Source organism: Penicillium psychrosexuale, assembly GCF_028828465.1.
Source record: "Penicillium psychrosexuale strain IBT 29551 chromosome Unknown utg000002l, whole genome shotgun sequence".
Taxonomy (NCBI): domain Eukaryota; kingdom Fungi; phylum Ascomycota; class Eurotiomycetes; order Eurotiales; family Aspergillaceae; genus Penicillium; species Penicillium psychrosexuale.
This window is the reverse complement of record NW_026643187.1, coordinates 482430-500585: the sequence shown is the minus strand read 5'-3', so window position 1 is coordinate 500585 and position 18156 is coordinate 482430. Positions and strand designations below refer to the sequence as shown.

General features: G+C 44.2%; 6 protein-coding genes across 6 annotated transcripts; 4 read left to right on the top strand and 2 right to left on the bottom strand.

Annotated features, from left to right (window-relative positions):
• Positions 1-4060: 4060 nt before the first annotated feature.
• On the bottom strand, positions 4061-4432 carry N7518_001331 (kinase domain-containing protein; the record flags this gene model as incomplete). Its single annotated transcript, XM_057182259.1, has 1 exon — positions 4061-4432. The coding sequence occupies one exon, from the start codon at positions 4430-4432 to the stop codon at positions 4061-4063; it is 372 nt and encodes a 123-aa protein (XP_057043709.1).
• Positions 4433-5735: 1303 nt separating this feature from the next.
• Positions 5736-6770, top strand: N7518_001330 (potassium channel family protein; the record flags this gene model as incomplete). The annotated part of the gene is made up of 1 exon (XM_057182258.1): positions 5736-6770. The coding sequence occupies one exon, from the start codon at positions 5736-5738 to the stop codon at positions 6768-6770; it is 1035 nt and encodes a 344-aa protein (XP_057043708.1).
• Positions 6771-7486: 716 nt separating this feature from the next.
• On the bottom strand, positions 7487-9251 carry N7518_001329 (putative amino acid transporter; the record flags this gene model as incomplete). The annotated part of the gene is made up of 3 exons (XM_057182257.1): positions 7487-8041; positions 8104-8871; positions 8928-9251. The coding sequence occupies 3 exons, from the start codon at positions 9249-9251 to the stop codon at positions 7487-7489; spliced, it is 1647 nt and encodes a 548-aa protein (XP_057043707.1).
• Positions 9252-12147: 2896 nt separating this feature from the next.
• On the top strand, positions 12148-13748 carry N7518_001328 (uncharacterized protein; the record flags this gene model as incomplete). The annotated part of the gene is made up of 4 exons (XM_057182256.1): positions 12148-12259; positions 12341-12574; positions 12679-12767; positions 12831-13748. The coding sequence occupies 4 exons, from the start codon at positions 12148-12150 to the stop codon at positions 13746-13748; spliced, it is 1353 nt and encodes a 450-aa protein (XP_057043706.1).
• Positions 13749-14351: 603 nt separating this feature from the next.
• Positions 14352-15348, top strand: N7518_001327 (fgaFS/easG family protein; the record flags this gene model as incomplete). The annotated part of the gene is made up of 3 exons (XM_057182255.1): positions 14352-14769; positions 14838-15031; positions 15097-15348. 3 exons carry the CDS (start codon positions 14352-14354, stop codon positions 15346-15348), a joined length of 864 nt encoding a protein of 287 aa, XP_057043705.1.
• Positions 15349-16440: 1092 nt separating this feature from the next.
• N7518_001326 (uncharacterized protein) lies at positions 16441-17904 on the top strand (the record flags this gene model as incomplete). Its single annotated transcript, XM_057182254.1, has 2 exons — positions 16441-17471; positions 17670-17904. 2 exons carry the CDS (start codon positions 16441-16443, stop codon positions 17902-17904), a joined length of 1266 nt encoding a protein of 421 aa, XP_057043704.1.
• Positions 17905-18156: the final 252 nt, after the last annotated feature.

Here is an 18156-nt window from a genome sequence, read left to right as displayed (position 1 = left end):
TCTTATCTAGTCTATAGTCCCCTATATACCTAGGATAGGTGCTCTACGCCCTATAATAGGGCTTATACCTTAGGTATTAGCCTTCTTAGTACTAGGGTCCTGATAAAGTTCTAGATAGAGTTCTATAGAATCCTAGGGATTAAGTAAAAACTATCTACTATATACTACCTATAGATAGATAGTTAGAGCGAAATTATAAATCAGTTTATAGTATAGCGATTAAGACTATATATTAAATATAATTAGGACAATTGGTTAGAATACCTACTGATAGTAGATTTTACAGTATTAATTCTTCTATAGGATATAATAAAGAGATCCCTTTTCTTTATTAAATAGGATTATAAACTAATAATATCTTTTAACTAGAATTATATAGGACTAATATATAATAAATAAGAAGTAGCTAATCAACTCTTAAAGTTATAATAAATCTAGGAAGATATATATAAATAAATTACGAAGTTATAGGAACTATAAATATAATAGGCTAATTATTATTATTATAAAGAGGACTTCGATATTAGCGACCTAGTCTTTATTATTATAAAGGATTAGCTATAGGATTATCTAAGTCGAAAACTCTCCTATATAATTAGTAGACCCTATAAGATTATCGAAAAGGTTAGGAATATATATAAGTTAGAACTACTACTATTAATTAATATCTACCTAATATTTAACCTAAGTAAGCTATAGAAGGTAGCGAGTATAGAACTACTTATAGGATAATATATAGATCCGCTACCTCTAATATAGGTAGGATAGACTAATAAGTAGGAAGTTAAAAAGATCCTAGATATAAGGAAGTATTATAAGAAGCTATAGTACTATATATAGTAGTTAGGATATAACCTAGATCCTATATAGTACCTGGCTAGTAACTTTAAGAATACTCTAGAAATAATTAAGGAATTCTATAATACCTATCTAGCGAAGCCTAGACTGCTAATATATCTATAAGAATAGATCGAGGCCGTATAGGATAATCGAATATTAGACGACTATATAGATAATAAGAAGCCAGTATTTAGGGACTAAATGTATTCTCGCCTAGGGGTTATATTACAATTAGTACCTAAAGAACTCGTACCTTCCCGTTTAGGATTGTACCGTTGGTCGTTCCTTCTTATTTATATAAGGCAATCGTACCTTCTATCTAGGATAAGCGAGGATAGGGTTATGCCCCTAAAGGGGTATAAAGACCCGTTTATTATTTTACATTTTGTTTTCTTTTCTTTTCTTCTTTATACTTGATATTTCGTTAGCAATGTACTTCTTCTGCTAAAGAGAACCTGGCATATAATAACATTTAACCTATTGTAAATGAGTGAGATGGTTTACAGTTATGTTATTCGCCATGGTTTATATGAGAATCTAGGCCTAATACTCGATATTGAGGCTCATAAGGATAACAATGGTTTTAATTACAAGCAAACAAACACCCAGTGCAGGTAAGAAAGAAAGAGCAACGAAGCACAGGAAGTCGAGAGAACATAATATCAACAACCATATTTGTCCATAATAGCTCTGAATGACGGGTCCCGCAGAAGCTGCGTAGCGGTCAGACGTTTCTCTGGGCAGTAATTAAATACCCTGGACATAACGGATTGCACATGTTTTCTTAGAGCGGTGAGAGAGATATATAGAAGGTTTAATTCCTACAAACAATCGAGATCTAGCTAAATAGCTAGGTAAAGCCTAGCAAACCAGGCAACAGCATATGATCGGTATATAGCCACCACAATACACCCCTTCAGGCTAAATACCTAGCCTCCGAAATCGTATCCTACTACTATAATTGCACCTACCCCTTGATTATTATTTCCACCAATTTCTGTCTTTAAATCCTAGAAACGAGATCCCCTCTATTAGTAATACTATAGGCCTAAACGTGGTTTCTAATTAGGAGAGTGAGTATTGGGGTTTAGATAGTAGCACTTTATTACTAAATGGCCTATATTACTGTAGTAAATACAGTTACCGTTAGTACTTATAGTACAGGTCTTCCATTTAGCTATATAGGATTCTACGGTTTTTCCTCTTAGTAGTATATTATTTAATTTGGATTTATTGAAGTTATGGTTATAAACTACTCTATATATAATTCTATCTTTAACGTTTCGCTCTATATATTATAGGATTTTAGAGTAATATTCGTAGAAGTCTTTAGCTATAATTGAAGTCGATAGGTTATCCTTTACTTTAAGCTTTTTATAGTAAGAGGTAAGAAAATAACGGAAGTACTCTTCCCTATTAAGTTATTTAAAAAGAGTTATTATTATAATATATAGTACTCTAACGATACTAAGTTTATTTACTACAAAAAAATGCTATTAAATTACTTAGATAAATTCTATAGTTATACTAAAGCTAGGTTTCTTAGTTTTAATAAGGTTCTAGAATACTTTATTAATTGTATAAAAACCCTAGCCCTAGAATAGCTTAATAGTCTATTCTATAAATTTATTGGTAAGTTTAACGTATACCCCTTAAGACCTAACCTACTATATAAGATTATTCAATATATTAGTAATAAGGTATCTAGTGATTTAAATTAATAGTTATTACTATTTTCTTATATTATTAGCTGTCTTCGAAGGGTAGGGTATCTTCTAGTCGATTAGATATTAGAGACCTTGGCTTTTAAGATATTAATTGATTTAGTTAAACTATATTTCGAAGTTATCTTTATTCTTAAGTATCTCTTTGAATTTGTAAAGTTTAAATATACTGGGATCTAGAAGTCTACTTACTTAGGTAATAGATTCTTCTTTACTAAGGAGGGTACTCTATTTATCTATAGGGGGAGTAGCTATATTAACTAAAAGTAACAGCCGCTTATAAGGCGAACTGTATAGAGCTAGGCAGCCGCTTATAAGGCAAGCTGTTTAAGCTATAGACGACCGCTTATAAGGCGAGCCATATAGAGCTACTATAACCGCTTATAAGGCGAATTACCAGTACTATGACCGCTTATAAGGCGAGTCGGGTACTAGAACCTGCAACCGCTTATAAGGCGAGTTACAGCGCCCTTTTAGTAGCTAAGTATTAATGAATTTAGCAAAGGGAGGACAATGCTAGTGGGATAGAGAGAGGGCCCATAACCTCTTAGAGCGGTAAGAGAGATATATAGAAGGTTTGATTCCTACAAACGATCGAGATCTAGCTAAATAGCTAGGTGAAGCCTGGCAAACCAGGCAACGGCATATGATCGGCACATGGCCACCACAACATGTTTTCGCTCAGTTGGATCAGCGTCGGGACGAAAGTATGCAATTGTTGATGCAAGATCATGCTTTGGATCAGGCGTTTGACGCTGATCATACCAGGAATCAAGGCGTCCGGGGTGAGTATAAAAGTCCTTCCACTCCTCAGGTAGTGGACCCAAACATCTGACGAGACTAGTTATTATTCCACCATCAAGCAAGGAATGGAAAGGCGGGTAGCCAAGGTAAAGCTCTGTAAAGATAACCATATAACTCCACATGTCGCAGGCAAAACTTGGATGTTTCCTATGAAGACGATCTGGTGAGCAAAATTGCATAGGCGGATAGCCGCGTTGAGTTATAGGGTCACCAAGTTTCATCGCCAGACCAAAGTCACTGAGATAGAATTCCTCTGTACGCAAGTTCTCAGGGACCTCAACGGACCGAACAAGCTCTCCCTGCTTCCAGAGGTCGATACATGGTATGATTTCCTTTAGTGGCCGACCGAGTGCTTCGTATTTAGCACTCCTATCGAGATTGTAGAGAGGTACCATCCCCTACATACAGTTCCTTTCATTCAGATCTGTCGAATATCGATTAGAATACGGACCAATAGGGAAGAGAGTAGGAGGCAGATTCCACTCACCGTGGTATACAATCCCGGCTTTGTGTAAAATTTCCAAGGCCTCTAGCAATTGCCGAGCAGCGGATATGTGAGTGGCCATAGACATCTTTCCCAGGATAATTCCGTCAAGGCATAGACCCATCAGGGGAAACACTAGAACCCTATGATAACACTTGTTTCTAGGGAGTAGAAAGGTCGCCAAATATGTCACAAGGTAAGAGGTATCCTATATATTCTGAACGATTTCGTCCTGAATGCGGGTTTCGTAATCTCTACATTCCCCCGAAGACATGACTTTGAGGGCTATATTCCTCTTTTCCTGAAGGTCATAGGCCATCCAGACAGTAGAGAATCCGCCAAAGCCGAGTTTATGCTCTACCAGGTATCTCTCATTGAGCACTTCTCCAACACAAATAGGATAGAAGACATATGGAGTTTCCTTCATATCGTACTTATGCCAGGGCTCGACAACCTCTTCGAGGTCAACTTCCTCATCTTCAGTGCTCACAAAGTCGCCGAAGTCTGCCGTGTCAGGTGGTGCTGCTGCCGTTATCGCCATGACTGGTGCGCCACCCGGGAGTGTTCCAATACCAGGCATTTAATGCGAGTATGTATCGATGTCGGAGGGCTTTCGGGTCTATTTTTTATATTTTGCTTAGTCATCGAGTTCATAAGATTGTAAAATTCGGACCATTTGTTTTTACAACATAGTTAGAGATTTTTCTGCCCCTGAATTTGACCAATACACTCGCATTACCACGATTCTCCAGGATCCTATTTCTGCCATAAAACAGTCTTCTTTTCGTTCAACATATTTTCCATCAGTTATGAGCCCGGCTTCGTTCTAAGTGCCCTGAGCTACTGGTCGTTGGTTCGAGGCCCGAAGCGTACGATTTATTTGTTACCCTTGTCCCATCCTAAAAGGCACCTATGAAGACCTAGATGAATGCTTGGATCATTTGACTAAAAAAGGAAGTGACTCAAAAATCCATTTGTCAACCGTATAGTTATGTATGCACAAAAATTATACATAGAATTCCGACGAATCGCCATCCCATGGTGTGTCGAACTAGGAATATGGCCACACTAGGCCTTAAACAGGAACCCTTGGTTTTTGTGGTGGTAAAATACGCTGTATATTTTCCATCACCTCAGATTCTAGATATAATACCCGGACCTGTGAATTACCATATGCGGTTAGTTTTACCTCTTTAAGCTTAGCGCCCCCCATACCTCGTTCTGTTTCTCTGGCACGAAAGCCCGCTGTGCCCTTTCGACTTCCTTTCTCTCTCTCTTACCTGCGCTTCAACTCCTCTATCTTGCACTCATCGCCACCCCCTTTCTTTTCATCTCACAGCAAGGTGCTGGAGCAAGTATTCAGCCCGGCAGAAGTTCTTTCATTTCTTTTAGAGCATAAGAAGTCGCCTTTGGATGCTGTTTCTTGCGTGGAGAGCTGGGTGGCTAAAGCAAAGTGTTGAGGAGAAGGAGACAAAGCAGGTAGAGGGTTCTATAGCTGTAGAACCCTGGAGGATTTTGGTCAAGAAATCGTAATGAGGGAATATCTTATGAAGACGCTAATTAATTAGTATTTTTGAAAGCTTTCGTGATATATATTGAGAATGATCTACCGCTTCAAAGATCCACAAGTTGCTTTTATGACCAATAGTAGAATGTACGATAGCACATCTGCGAAACAGCTCCTATTCACATGTAGGCAATCTGTTCCGTGGTCACAAATTCAGAGCACACTTCCTACCGCCTCGTGATCAGAAGGCACAAACATGAACTGGCTTGAGTAAGGCTTAGCCATGGGTTGACAAACGGCTATTGAACATCTATGACATAGTGTTTCACGACCTGCATCAGCTATTTACCATACTTCCAGACTCGACATCGTCATTATGTTGGAAAATGGCAAGCAAAAGATTGGCAACATGCTGAGAGCACAAATGCGCAAATACCTACTCAGAGAAGCCTTCTCGGACCGTTCTGGTGCTAAAAGTATTATCCCCTCGCTCGGGAAGAAGAGTGCCAAAGCGGAAGGCCGCAGCGAGCGGGAGCGGCGCAAACGAGGATTTATAGCCATGCGTCAGATGTGCAAGCTGGCAAACGTCCAACACAAATGGCTCTCGCTCTTGGTTTCTTTTTTGCTTTGGATGACGATATGGCTGATCGGGGGTGTGGTTTTCTGGCGCTCGGAGTCGAACGCAAAATGGTCGTACTTTGAGGCTCTATACTTTGCATATACCAGTCTTCTAACAGTTGGTTATGGAGATTTGTATCCGATCAGTAGTTTGGGTAAATCCTTCTTCGTTTTTTGGTCCCTGCTTGCCGTTCCTACGATTACCATTCTCATCTCCAATATTGGCGATACCGCTATCCGATTTATCCGTGACGTTACGCTATTCATTGGCGAGCTCACTATTCTACCGGGTGACCAATCCTTCGTGGACAGGCTTAAGACACTGACTCACATCTCCTGGGTCAGATGGTGGATGGAAGAAACGACGGGCGAAAATCAAGATCCCAATAAAGAGAACGGCAATCATTTCGACTTCAAAGAAAACAAGGAAGAAAAGCAAGCCGAAAATATCCACCAGTACATCTACCTGCTCTTCCGAGAGCTACGCAAAATGGTTGAGTACGCCAGCAACACTCCATCCCGGAAATTCGACTATCTAGAATGGGAATATTATATGAGTCTGATTGCAGGAGATAATAAACCCAATGTTCTTGGAGATGAAGCCGATGATGGACAGGCGGAAGCAGCACGAGAGTGGAGTTGGACTGATAAGGAAAATCCTTTGCTTGCCGAAACGAGTGAGGTTCAGTGGTTGCTTGGGCGGTTGACTGAGGTACTTGATCGGGAATTAAGGAGGGCAAGTCAGGTTCATCATGTTTCCGAGAGAGCAAAGGGGGATGAAGCAGAGGATTAAATCAGTTGTCGAGAAAAATGATGCTGCTAAGCTGGGGCATTCTCGCTGGGGTCACAGGCACAGCCGTTCAAGGCTCTCGGTCTAGTAACGCTTTGCATTTGGTTGTAACTTTAATGATGCAATAAAGAATGTGCACCCTATATCGCTCAGTACTCGTAGCATTAACTCTTCATTCTTCATAATCCAGGCTATCAACTCGTCTTGTTATAGTTAGGCAATACGTTCTCACTGGTTGGATTTTGCTCTAGCTGGGCGAAATTAAGCATTCGAACTAGATGATTGGTGAAATCGGTTCTCATTTTTCTTGGTTAAAGTGTGCATGAAGCAACATTTTATTAATATTCAACAGTTGAGGCGATTCTGCAATCTAGTCGTATTTACCCAACGGAACTTGCAATATATATTGGGGATTGAACCACCAACGAAGCGGCTTGCTTATATGGTAACCTTCTCGCTGAGCAATCTAGCAAACATACAAACAGCAATAAGCAAGCAAACATGCAAATCGTAGGCAAAGCGGCCAGGAAGGCGGTGAACAGTTCTAGTAGGCGGTCAGTTTATGCCTGAGATATGGGGCAGGCGGGGTCGAATTAACAAAACCCAAAATAAATTAGGTGGAGTTCAGTAAAATATACAACATATGTATTTGGAAAAATGAAATCTGACTAAAATACCTAACAATGGAGTGGATTTATACATAACCTCCCATAGGCTGGTCAGTTCTTGGTTGGAAACTTGAGCCACTTCTTGGCGAAGCTCTTCTCATTCTTCCCCTCCTCATCCCGTGGTGCATAGAACCTCCTACAAGCATCAATGTTGATATCTTCGAGTTTGTTCCATCTTCTACCGCGGTAGTAAATCTTTGCGCCAATATAAAGGATGATAATAGCCACCACAGAGAGGTAATTGGCGAAGAAGTTCTCCGCACTGGGTGAGTCACCCAAAGGCGACACGGCCAGATAGAACTCGATGATGATAAGTGCTACACACCAAAACAGGCCCCAATAGGCAGCCCAAGGGAAGACCTTTGATTTCCAAGGAAGTTCTTCGACAGAGCGGCCTTGAACTTTCCAGGCAGCACGCATACGGATATGTGACAGGCAGATCATGCCCCATCCGAAGAGAGTGAATAGAGAGGTCAGGTTGGAGAACCAGCCAAAAACGGTAGCACCACCGTTGCTGACGTTCAGGTAGGCCAGCCCACCTCCGATGATGAGAGTAGGCGCAAGGCCCCACCATGGACGACCCCAGCTATCGGTCTTCTGTAGAACCTACACGGAAAATTCGCATTTTGTCAGCAGTGCTCTCGGGCGGGTAAAAGAACCAGACTAACCTTAGGGGCCATGCGAAGTTGCGCGAGACCAACGAGTACTCTGGACCCAGCGTATCCAGAGATACCACCAGTGGAGAGGACAGAGACGAGGATGACAGCGTTCATAATATGAGCTAGAGGAGCCACTCCAGTGTTCCTATACATGATGACGAAGGGACTGGAATTGGTACCAGATGCACCGAACAGATTTTCGTCCTTTGGGCTGACGTTGATCGTGACGATCAAACTTCCTAGGATGTAGAACAAGCTCAATCTCACCCAGATCGACCTGACAGCCTTGGGCACAGATCGAAGGGGGTTGCTGGTCTCTGCGGCGACTAGACCAGCATTTTCTGATCCAGACAAGGCGAAGATACATGTCGGCATAACCGAGATGAACCCCTTGAAACCATTGATAAAGGCCATCTCGTTCCAAAACTGGAAACCAATAGTGCCTCCCGGTCTCGCCGGATAACCTCCCTTGGGCCCACCGCCAGCGGAAAGAACAATGCCGGAGATGATTACAACGAAGATGAAGCCGAACTTGATTGCGGCAGCCACGACTTCGATCTCGGCGAACCATTTGACCGCTCCAACATTCATCAGGACAATAACGAACCAGAATATAGTGATCAAAGCGGCAGTGGGGACGGCACTTGTCCAGAAGTTGAGTACTGTGATAGCTCCTTGTACCTCGTTGGCAATGGTGATCCAGTAAGAGAACCAGTAAGCCCAACCGAGCGCGAAACCGGCGGATTCATCGACGAATATATTAGTCCATTGCACGAACTAGCGGGGCCGGGTCAGTCATGATCAGTCGACAAGAGAGAAGCCACCAAACTCACAGCACTAGGAAGGGGATACATGATCGCCATTTCTCCTATACTCTGACTGACACTCCAAATGATGGTGCCAGATAGGATATATCCCAAGAAAATACCAGCCGGACCAGCATTTTTCAAGGATGTTCCTGATCCTAGCCAAAGGCCCATACCAATGGACGAAGCGAGACCAATCATACTGATATGTCGAGATCCCAGCTGGCGTTGGAGCCCAGAGTCTGCGCCATGGTCGACGCCATCCTCATAGATTTCTCCTACGATTGTCTCCTCGGCATCTTTGCTTGGGACACCTTTGGTGTCGCTTAAAGGCTTTTCAACTCCCGACATCGTGTCAATGGGTGCGAGACCCGAGATGAGAGATAGAAGGTAAGGAAGAAAAAAATCGCTGTTGCAACGAATGCCCCGAGAGAAGATCTGGGGACATTGCAATTTATATTCTAACGTTATCAGGTTTCGATCGAGTTGAAACTGCCAAGTGGCGAACTATAGAAAGCCAAAAGTACATGCCCCCCCCCCTATACGGAGGATCCGAAGTACATCTCTCGGTCTGGTGGCGATTGGCTATGGGAGGGGAGTTTAACGTGCTGTCCTATCAACAGAAGGAACTGGTTGCCTATTCCTCGGATCGGCGACGTTGATGAGGTACACCTGAAGGAAGACGTCGGGGCCCCGGGAAATATCCATCATTGGGTCGAATTGGCTTCCTTATCTTTGTTATCTTTATCATGCAATGCCCCGAATAGCTCTGGAGGCAACGTCGGCTTGTATTGCCTCTCACCATTGGCCAGCAGATGAGATAACCGCATTTGCCAAGACGGCGACTCCTTTGATTCCCGCGCTCGAGCAGTTTCTCTGACCATTTTACGCCCCGTTAGAACACATTTTACGCCCCGTTGGATCAAACCATCGGATTAGTGAACCATGTTGATTAGTTTCCACCGGCTGAACCTGCGGCTAAGACTCCGCAATGGATAAATGAATCGTAATATAGGGCTGTCCATATTTGCTTTGGTATTATTCATTGTCTTGATGGCCTTACGTAGTCAAGAGGGACAGTATGCGTATGTTTAGCGGCAACGGGTCACTTCTAGCTTCGGTCTTAAGCTGTGATGCTCTAGACCGTAGCGTCAAAGGAGGCCCCGCCCGCGCTCCATCATGGGGAAACTTTGTATATTGTAGCTCGTTATATACAAAAAGGGTCTTCGGTTGGAAGGATACAACCCTTGACTACGTTGTGAGATGCCACTACTGATGACATAAGAAGGCGGCAATAACTAACTAACTAGTTACCTCCGCGGCTGGGCAGAGAGGTTGTTCTGTGCAGATGCCAAGCGAATGAGTGTATCTGGCAATCAACAGAGAGGGTCAGTGCGCGACTGTTGTGGATAATTTCACCCGCTCTCATCCTTCATCTCTCCCTATCTATTACGCACCCGCCCCTTCTTGTGGTGTCATAATTACAGATGTGAATATCAAACCGAGAACGAAGATGTCGCCATACAGTTACCACGTGACCCATCACCCCTTTCAGAAGTGGCTGCTGCAGCAAGACTAACACGATCATTCTTCCCCTGACTCCTGAGCTACTGATATATCAGAAGATGAAGACATGCACGAGTATATCAATGCCTTTCTGGTATAGGTGAGAACGAGCATCGGCGTCTTATCCACACTCTCAATGGTGAGTGGAAAGTGCTAAGATGTGTTGTTTATTTACTGAAGATTCCCCTTATAGCCAGCTACATGTCTTTTAGCGGGTCAAGAATTATCTCGGGAATTCGATACCTCGTATGCACATCCCGGCTTAAGACTCCCTCTGGACCCCTACAACATAAATGGGTCCAACTACCTACACGCATTACCTTGATAGGGCCTCGGTTCCTTTTAGGAGCCTAGGGGATGGCTTGTTATCATGCGGAAATATGCCAAGAAGTCAATACAGAATTGCCAAAAAGGCTTAGTGCACGCTTATAATTGCTTTCTCAAAGTGGCAAAACGCCCCGATTTCCAGGCTATCAAAGTGGCCTAGCTTCACCACATTCCAGTCATAGTTGCAGTCGACTTGAGCAAGGGAGCAATGTTAGGAAGGTGGAAGAGATTTGAAGAGGTGTAAGAGCGAAAGGGGAGAACAGTAGGAGTAGAAAGGAAAGCCACAAGTGGTGGCTGTTCTTGCATTGCGAAAACAAGGTTTCCTATCACGGAGAATATCTAGCACCTGAAGCCACCCGAAACCGGCCGAGGCCGCCTATAGCCGTATAAAGCCGCCTGCAGCCGAGTCGTCTTAAGCGGCGACGACCGGATGATGGACGCTAGATGGGGATCACCATAGTTAGTACTCCGTATGGCTGTTTTAAGGTTTCGGGTTCTTTTTAGAGATAGAGGAAATTGATAATTAGAGATGTTATTCGTTGTCATAGAGAAAGGCTTTGAATTCTATCTTAGAGGCCGCTGAGGATCCAGATGCACGTGATTTAGTGCCGATCACCACGTGACTGGGCTACTTTGTATTAGTCAGATCACGTGTTGAAATTGGTCCACCATTTTATACCACTGAAGGTTACCATTGACACGAACACACACGAACACCGCAGATCGTTTCCTCGATTACTGTCAATCCTTTTACCTCTAAATTTAGACAATTGCAGCTAAATGGAATACATCTCACTTTGTCCGAATTCCAGTCCCATGACTAGCGATTGTTTCAAAGGCGGATCAAGACGAAGTTCAATAATTATTTCTTGCATAAGATGGGATTGATATCTCACGGCGCATCTAGTATTGCGAAGATAGGAAGGGCCGACGGGAACGCGATCGGCAAGTTGGCACCATAATTTCAGCCCACCTAATACGATGATGCAATGGTTCAAAAGAAAAACCAGATTGTATCGCGATGAGGGTCTTGGTTCATGCGATCGGCAAGATCGCTCCCTGATTTAGGTAGCTAGGACGCAATAATGTCGATCGTCGGACCTGAGCTAGTGGTTGTGGAAGCTTTAAATTAAGCAGCGCACTTTCCATTCAATGTCTGCGCCAGAAAACCTAAAATGTCCGCAAAGTCTACGCATCTGCCTTTTCCCGGCGTCCAGCATGGAAAGCGCATCATTATATCTGTGATTGAACAGCGAGCGCGTGACGAACCAAACAGTTCGTGGATTTCGATCCCGGTTGACGATGAAAATTTGTCCCGAAGGGTATAGAGATATCACGTTCAAACAATTGAACGATGCGGCCAATCATGCGGCACAGTGGCTTTTGCACAATCTGCCTCCATCTTCGCGGTCTTTTCAATGTTTTGCATATGCCGGACCTAAAGATCTTCAAAGTTACAGAAAAAGGTATGTCTGCTGATTTCCCGTTTCCTTTTCTCGGCTAACAGAATTCCAAGTTGGTTCTTCCTAACATGTCTATGATGCCAGAGAATCATGCGTACGTGCTTCAAAAAGCAGAGTGCGAAGTCTACCTGAGCACAGAGCATGTAGCCAAGGACATCAAAGCAGCGCTTGAGCATGCACCTGAAATTCAATACATGGCTGCCCCAAGTCTCGATGACTTATTCCGAGACAAGGAGCCGATTGCAATTGAATACACCAAACCCTGGGATGACGCGAAGGATGACCCGTGGCTAGTATTTCACAGCTCTGGCACAACAGGTGAGCCGATTTTCTTTCGTTCATCAGGAGAGGGACCGTCTAATCACAATAAATATTCACCTAGGCCCTCCTAACCCATACATTTCGAATGGTGGCCAATCTAGAGGCTCCAGCAAGCTTGCCAGATGTCGCAGAGAGCCATATTCATCAATACGCCAACAAACGATGGTATACACACTTGCCAACATTACATGTGAGTTTTGAGCTCTGTCTGGTTTAATAGCATTTGTCTCGTGTACTAACAACGCTGTGGTAGTATGTGGGGATGGTAATGGTACTCTTCATCCCCCCATTCATCAACATGACAGCCATCCTTCCACCTCCCGACCAATCCCCAGAAAACGTGGCGAAGATCTTGCGCTATGCCCGTGCGGACGGTGCTCTATGCACACCGCTACTGTTGAGTCAGATGTTGTCTTTCACGGATGGCGTAGAAGCTTTGAAAAGCCTGGAATATGTCCACTATGCCGGCGCTCCTCTAGCGCGCCACCTGGGGAATCAAATAATCTCTGACACCAAGTTAGCCCCTCTTATTGGCTGTACCGAGTCAGGACACCATTTCACCGAGACACGGCCGGACGACAAAGAGGACTGGGATTACTTCAAGTTCCAGCCACATGCAGGCGTCGAGTTTGAGCATCGGGCTGATGACTTTTATGGAATGGTGTTTGTCCGTCGACCAGAATGCGTCATGCAGCCGATTTTTATTGCATTTCCTGAACTGGAGAGATTTGAGACCAAGGATTTGTGGATTCAGCACCCTACTCGTAAGGGGCTCTGGAAGATTGTCTGCCGGATGGATGACTTCGTTTCCCTCACCGACGCGAAGGGATACTTTGTCTCTTCGTTTGAGCGGGAGATTGAGCAACACCCGCGTGTAGAGGCTGCTTTGATAGGAGGCAACGGGTGCTCCGATCTAGTCCTTCTCCTTGAGATTACAAACGACGGGGTCGATGTCGACACGGAAAGCGGGCGGCGTTCTTTCTTTGAGAGCTTAGAACCGTACCTTTCCAAAATCAGTGATTCGAGTCTCCTCAAACTGGAACCGAAACTGACAATAATTGCTCGGAAGGACAAGCCATTTGTCCGGACTATTAAGGGGACACTAGCTAGGGTACCTATTCTGCAGCTTTATGAAGATGACATTGCTGCACTTTTTGATGGGTCTACGTAAACGGTCATTTCACAGTATTCGGAGGATCAGTCGTTGCATGCAGTAAACGAAACAACACTTTCGACAATGGATACGGTATGTGACAGGTCTCAAATCATCGAGATGTATTTAGTGATGGAAAACAGGAGATTGGAAGCTGCAATAAGCCCCTTGCTCATGATATATTCTTACAGAGGTAGTCGAGAACCGATATTCCAAGGTTGGAATCCATGATGCACTGTTGCTGCACTTAGAACGATCTTCAAAATTGGGCATCAATGTCCATCAGCTCCAGCGGGCGCTGGGCTGCATCGGGGCAGCGACAGGACGCGTATATTTGATGCAACCCCTTCTCGGCCCACCTCGGGGGCACTGCTAATATCCACGAGACCATGATCCTGGCAGGCTAAAGCAAGGAAGATCGGTTTCTGTTCTTGGATATGCCATTTTCAAGTATGAGGTAATACGTGTAGTCATATCTTGCTTTTCGGTTAATATAAGCGGTCTGCTGGATTCTTGTTGTTCGACGTAAATGAAATTAACATATATACCCCCACCGCTAAAGTTCGATGGAAGTAATACAAACCGTCTTCCTTGCAAACTTGCACCCAAGAATCTTTCGTGATGACTATTCTTGTACTGGGTGGGCGAGGTAAAACGGCCAGTCGTCTTGCGGCACTTCTGGACCAAGCCAAAACTCCATTTCTAGTTGGATCTAGCTCGGCGTCTCTCTCTGACCCCTATAAATCCAGCCAGTTCAACTGGCTGAAAAGAGATACGTGGGAGAGACCATTCGAACAGGCCGGGAAGCATGGATTGGGTACAATCTCGTCCATTTATCTAGTTGGGCCTCCTGTCATGGATATAGCCCCGCCTATGATCGAATTCGTTGATCTAGCTCGCACTAAAGGGGTTCAAAGATTTGTCCTTCTCAGCGCCAGTACTGTTGAGAAAGGTGGACACTCGATGGGGCAGGTCCATGCATATCTGGACTCTCTGGCAGAAGTTGAGTATGTGGCACTACGACCAACATGGTTTATGGGTACGGTTTATCCTTTTCTACTCTATAATCTTAAACGATAATATGGCTAAGCTTGATTTTAATGCTAGAGAATCTATTAGAAGATCCCTCTCGCGAGTGGATTAAGAACGAAAATCAAATCATAACCGCGACTGGAGATGGTAAGATTCCATTCGTCTCAGCCGACGACATTGCTTCCGTTGCCTTTCATTGCTTGACTGAGTGGGGATCGCACGAGACGGAATATGTCATTTTAGGTCCAGAGCTCCTATCTTATGGGCAGGTAAGATGACTCTATCCTAACTTAATACCTGTGGATAAATCCTTTTGACGCTAATAATATCATAGGTGGCGGAGATTCTCACCTCAATTTTGGGCAGAAAAATCATCCACCGTAGCCTTACAGAAACTGGACTTACTGAACTTTTAGTAAAAAAGGCAGGGATACCTGCAGACTTTGCAGCTATGCTTTCGGCCATGGAAGTTGATGTCAACAATGGCCCACAAGAAGTTCTCAACAATTCTGTGGTGGAAGTGACGGGAAACCCCCCACGGCATTTCAAGGATGTAGCAGAGCATGAGAAGCACCACTGGGCTTAGCCAACTCTCCACCTTTGTTGTTCTCGTTCTTTTTTTGTTTTACGAGAGTCTTCAACTACCAGTCTGGAAATGTGATCGAGGCCTCCACTCCATTTCGTCTTTATCTTGATCGATATAATACAATAAAACGGCTCGCGGCCGAAGAAAAAAATACTGTCGATGTTGCTTCAACCACATCGAAAGGTAAACCTCTAACAAATTGCAATATACCATTTTTCAAATTCTGTGATACTTCCCAACCCTCCTTTCCTCTGTGTCATCTACCACATCACCCATGACTATATAAAAGCCTGTCCTCAAGGTGTTCCAGATTCTTCAAGCAGACAGAGCCCTAATCATCGAGGGATTAATAACCTCATGACTCCGGAGCAGGTCAAAGCCTTCGACAGTAAGGTGGATTCTTTCAAGGAAATGTGGGAATTCGGCCAGGAAACAATGCAAGGCGGCTACCTGGCGAACATGAGGCAGCTCAGTAGTCTTTCAATGTTAGCAAGACCTTCCACATATATCCCATGCAACAACCACTTCTATACGAAGTGTGCGCTAAAGCCTTTAGGTCGGAGTTCAGCGATCATTGCCTGATTACCTCATTGATGCTGGAGACGGACCCGGGCTACTTTGGACAGGAGCTGCATCGTGACTACGATGGACTTCCTCTCTGCATCATACTTAGAAACCACAGCTCGGTAGCAATGCCCAGCTCACAGAATTCACAGATAAGAGAGGAAATGAAATTGCGGTGTGCTTTTTTGAGCCCTGTATTTATGGCTCAGTAATTACTGAGACTAGTGATAAATTGATGCATGTATTTCGTACTTATGAGCTAGCTATGCAATGCTACCAGACGGTCTGCTGAGCTAGATATCGATTTGCATTCGCCATCACAGGTGGTGGTTTATGATCTGCAAGGGGCGTTATCAATGGCCAAAAGTACCTATTTCAGTGTATTGAATGTAGGTCTTAGTAACTCAGACATGGTTCAAGTTAATGAGTGCAGCTAGATAATAATTCCTCCCCCCGCCGTGATGTAGCAAGATTTTCAAAGTTATTCACCTCTTATCATAAGTAACAAACGGAGCTTCTTACTCCAGCATGTCTACCTCTTTTGATCACTCAGTGATCCTCAGTCCCCTGGACCACATAGCGCCCCAGGCATATGTCTCCTATCTATTGTATTTTCAGACCGCGAATTCTACGCACTGTCTCTCTCTGTTGGAAGCCGGCATCACAAGTTTGACAAAAGTGCTTCCCATTCTACTCGGGCACATCGTCGTTAATCCAGAGCTCGATGGAAAATATAACATTCAGAGTGTCCAAATACCATGTGCAAAAGAAGACGTTACAATCCTGGTACACAAGCATCACCCATTTTCTATGGAAAGCGCGTTAGGAGGTGTGCAGAACGGCATGTCAATGCTTGAGACATCTGACTCCAAGCAGCATCTTTGTCCGCTCCCACCGCTTATTACCTCGACTGAAAGACAGCCTGTGATTCGGTTCCAGGCAAATATTTTCACTGATGCAATCGTGCTGGCGATGACGTTCAGCCATATTGTTTTTGACGGAACGGGCGCGGCAAAAATCCTTGCGTTACTGGGAAGATGCTGTCGAGACCCATCAGTTACCCCGCTGCCGCTCATCATTGACGAGCAAGATCGAGCTCAGAGCGCTATATTTGCGGGACCGGCAGACACGTCTCCTGCCCAAGATCACACGGCAGAACTTGGTCCTGCGCCGGCAATACACCCCGTTCCCCTTGACGCAGCGTCGCTCAGAACATGTCGCTTTGAATTCAACAGTGAGCGAATTTTGCAGCTCAAACACCAATGTGCTCAACTCCTAAAGCACGCCTGCATGTTCCAGCCAAATAGTGCGTCTATTTCTGTCGCTGATCTTCCACCCTTCTTGTCGAGCAATGATGTCTTGACTTCGGCTCTTGCGGACGCAATACAAAGGGTCAAATCTCAAAGCAAGAAAGGGCAGACTTATGACTGCCTGGACTTATGTATGGCAGTCAATATGCGCGGCCGGATCGAGTTATCCGCAGCAAAAGAGTTTCTGGGAAACATGGCATGTAATCTTCGATTAAAAACTCCAGGCCCGGAGTATACCAGGCCAGAGCAGTGTTTGTCTTGCAGGTTAACCCACGATTGCCCAATTCAGACAGGCCAACTCCGATTCCTGACTGATTTGGCATGCAAAGTGAGAAACAAAGTACGAAATATGGATAGAAAATATTTCCAGAGCTGTATGACATACATCGCAAACCAGAAGGATTGGAGTCAAACCGGCATGATATTTACCGACCTTGCTTTTTCTAGTTGGCGACATCTTGATATTTATGGTCTGGATTTTGGTGACAGTTTTGGAATTGTCCACAATTTCGATCTTTCATTCGGCCTGATTGAGGGTGACGTCATTTTTCTCCCGAAACGACTCACTTGTGACCAAAAGGAAGCAGGTTGGGACGTTCATATCACGCTACCTGCGAAGGATCTTGAGGCACTTGTCGAAGATGATCTCATTCGCTGGTTGATGGGTCGGCATGGAGAATGACTTGTTTCATCTTCATTATATAGTTACAGCATTCTCTTCAAACGACCGATAATATCATCCGAATGCTATAGGCCCCAGTGTGAGCAAATCGAACTGAAATTAGAGATATTGTAGAGGAAGAACCATCTTGTTAACAGCATCATATTTTACTACCTAGATATTGCCAAAAAGGAAGTATTTCATCCCAACTTGACTTTGAAAACCTAAGACAGAGAGGATTTGAAACTCGGGGGCGGGTCGTGTATCAAGGTA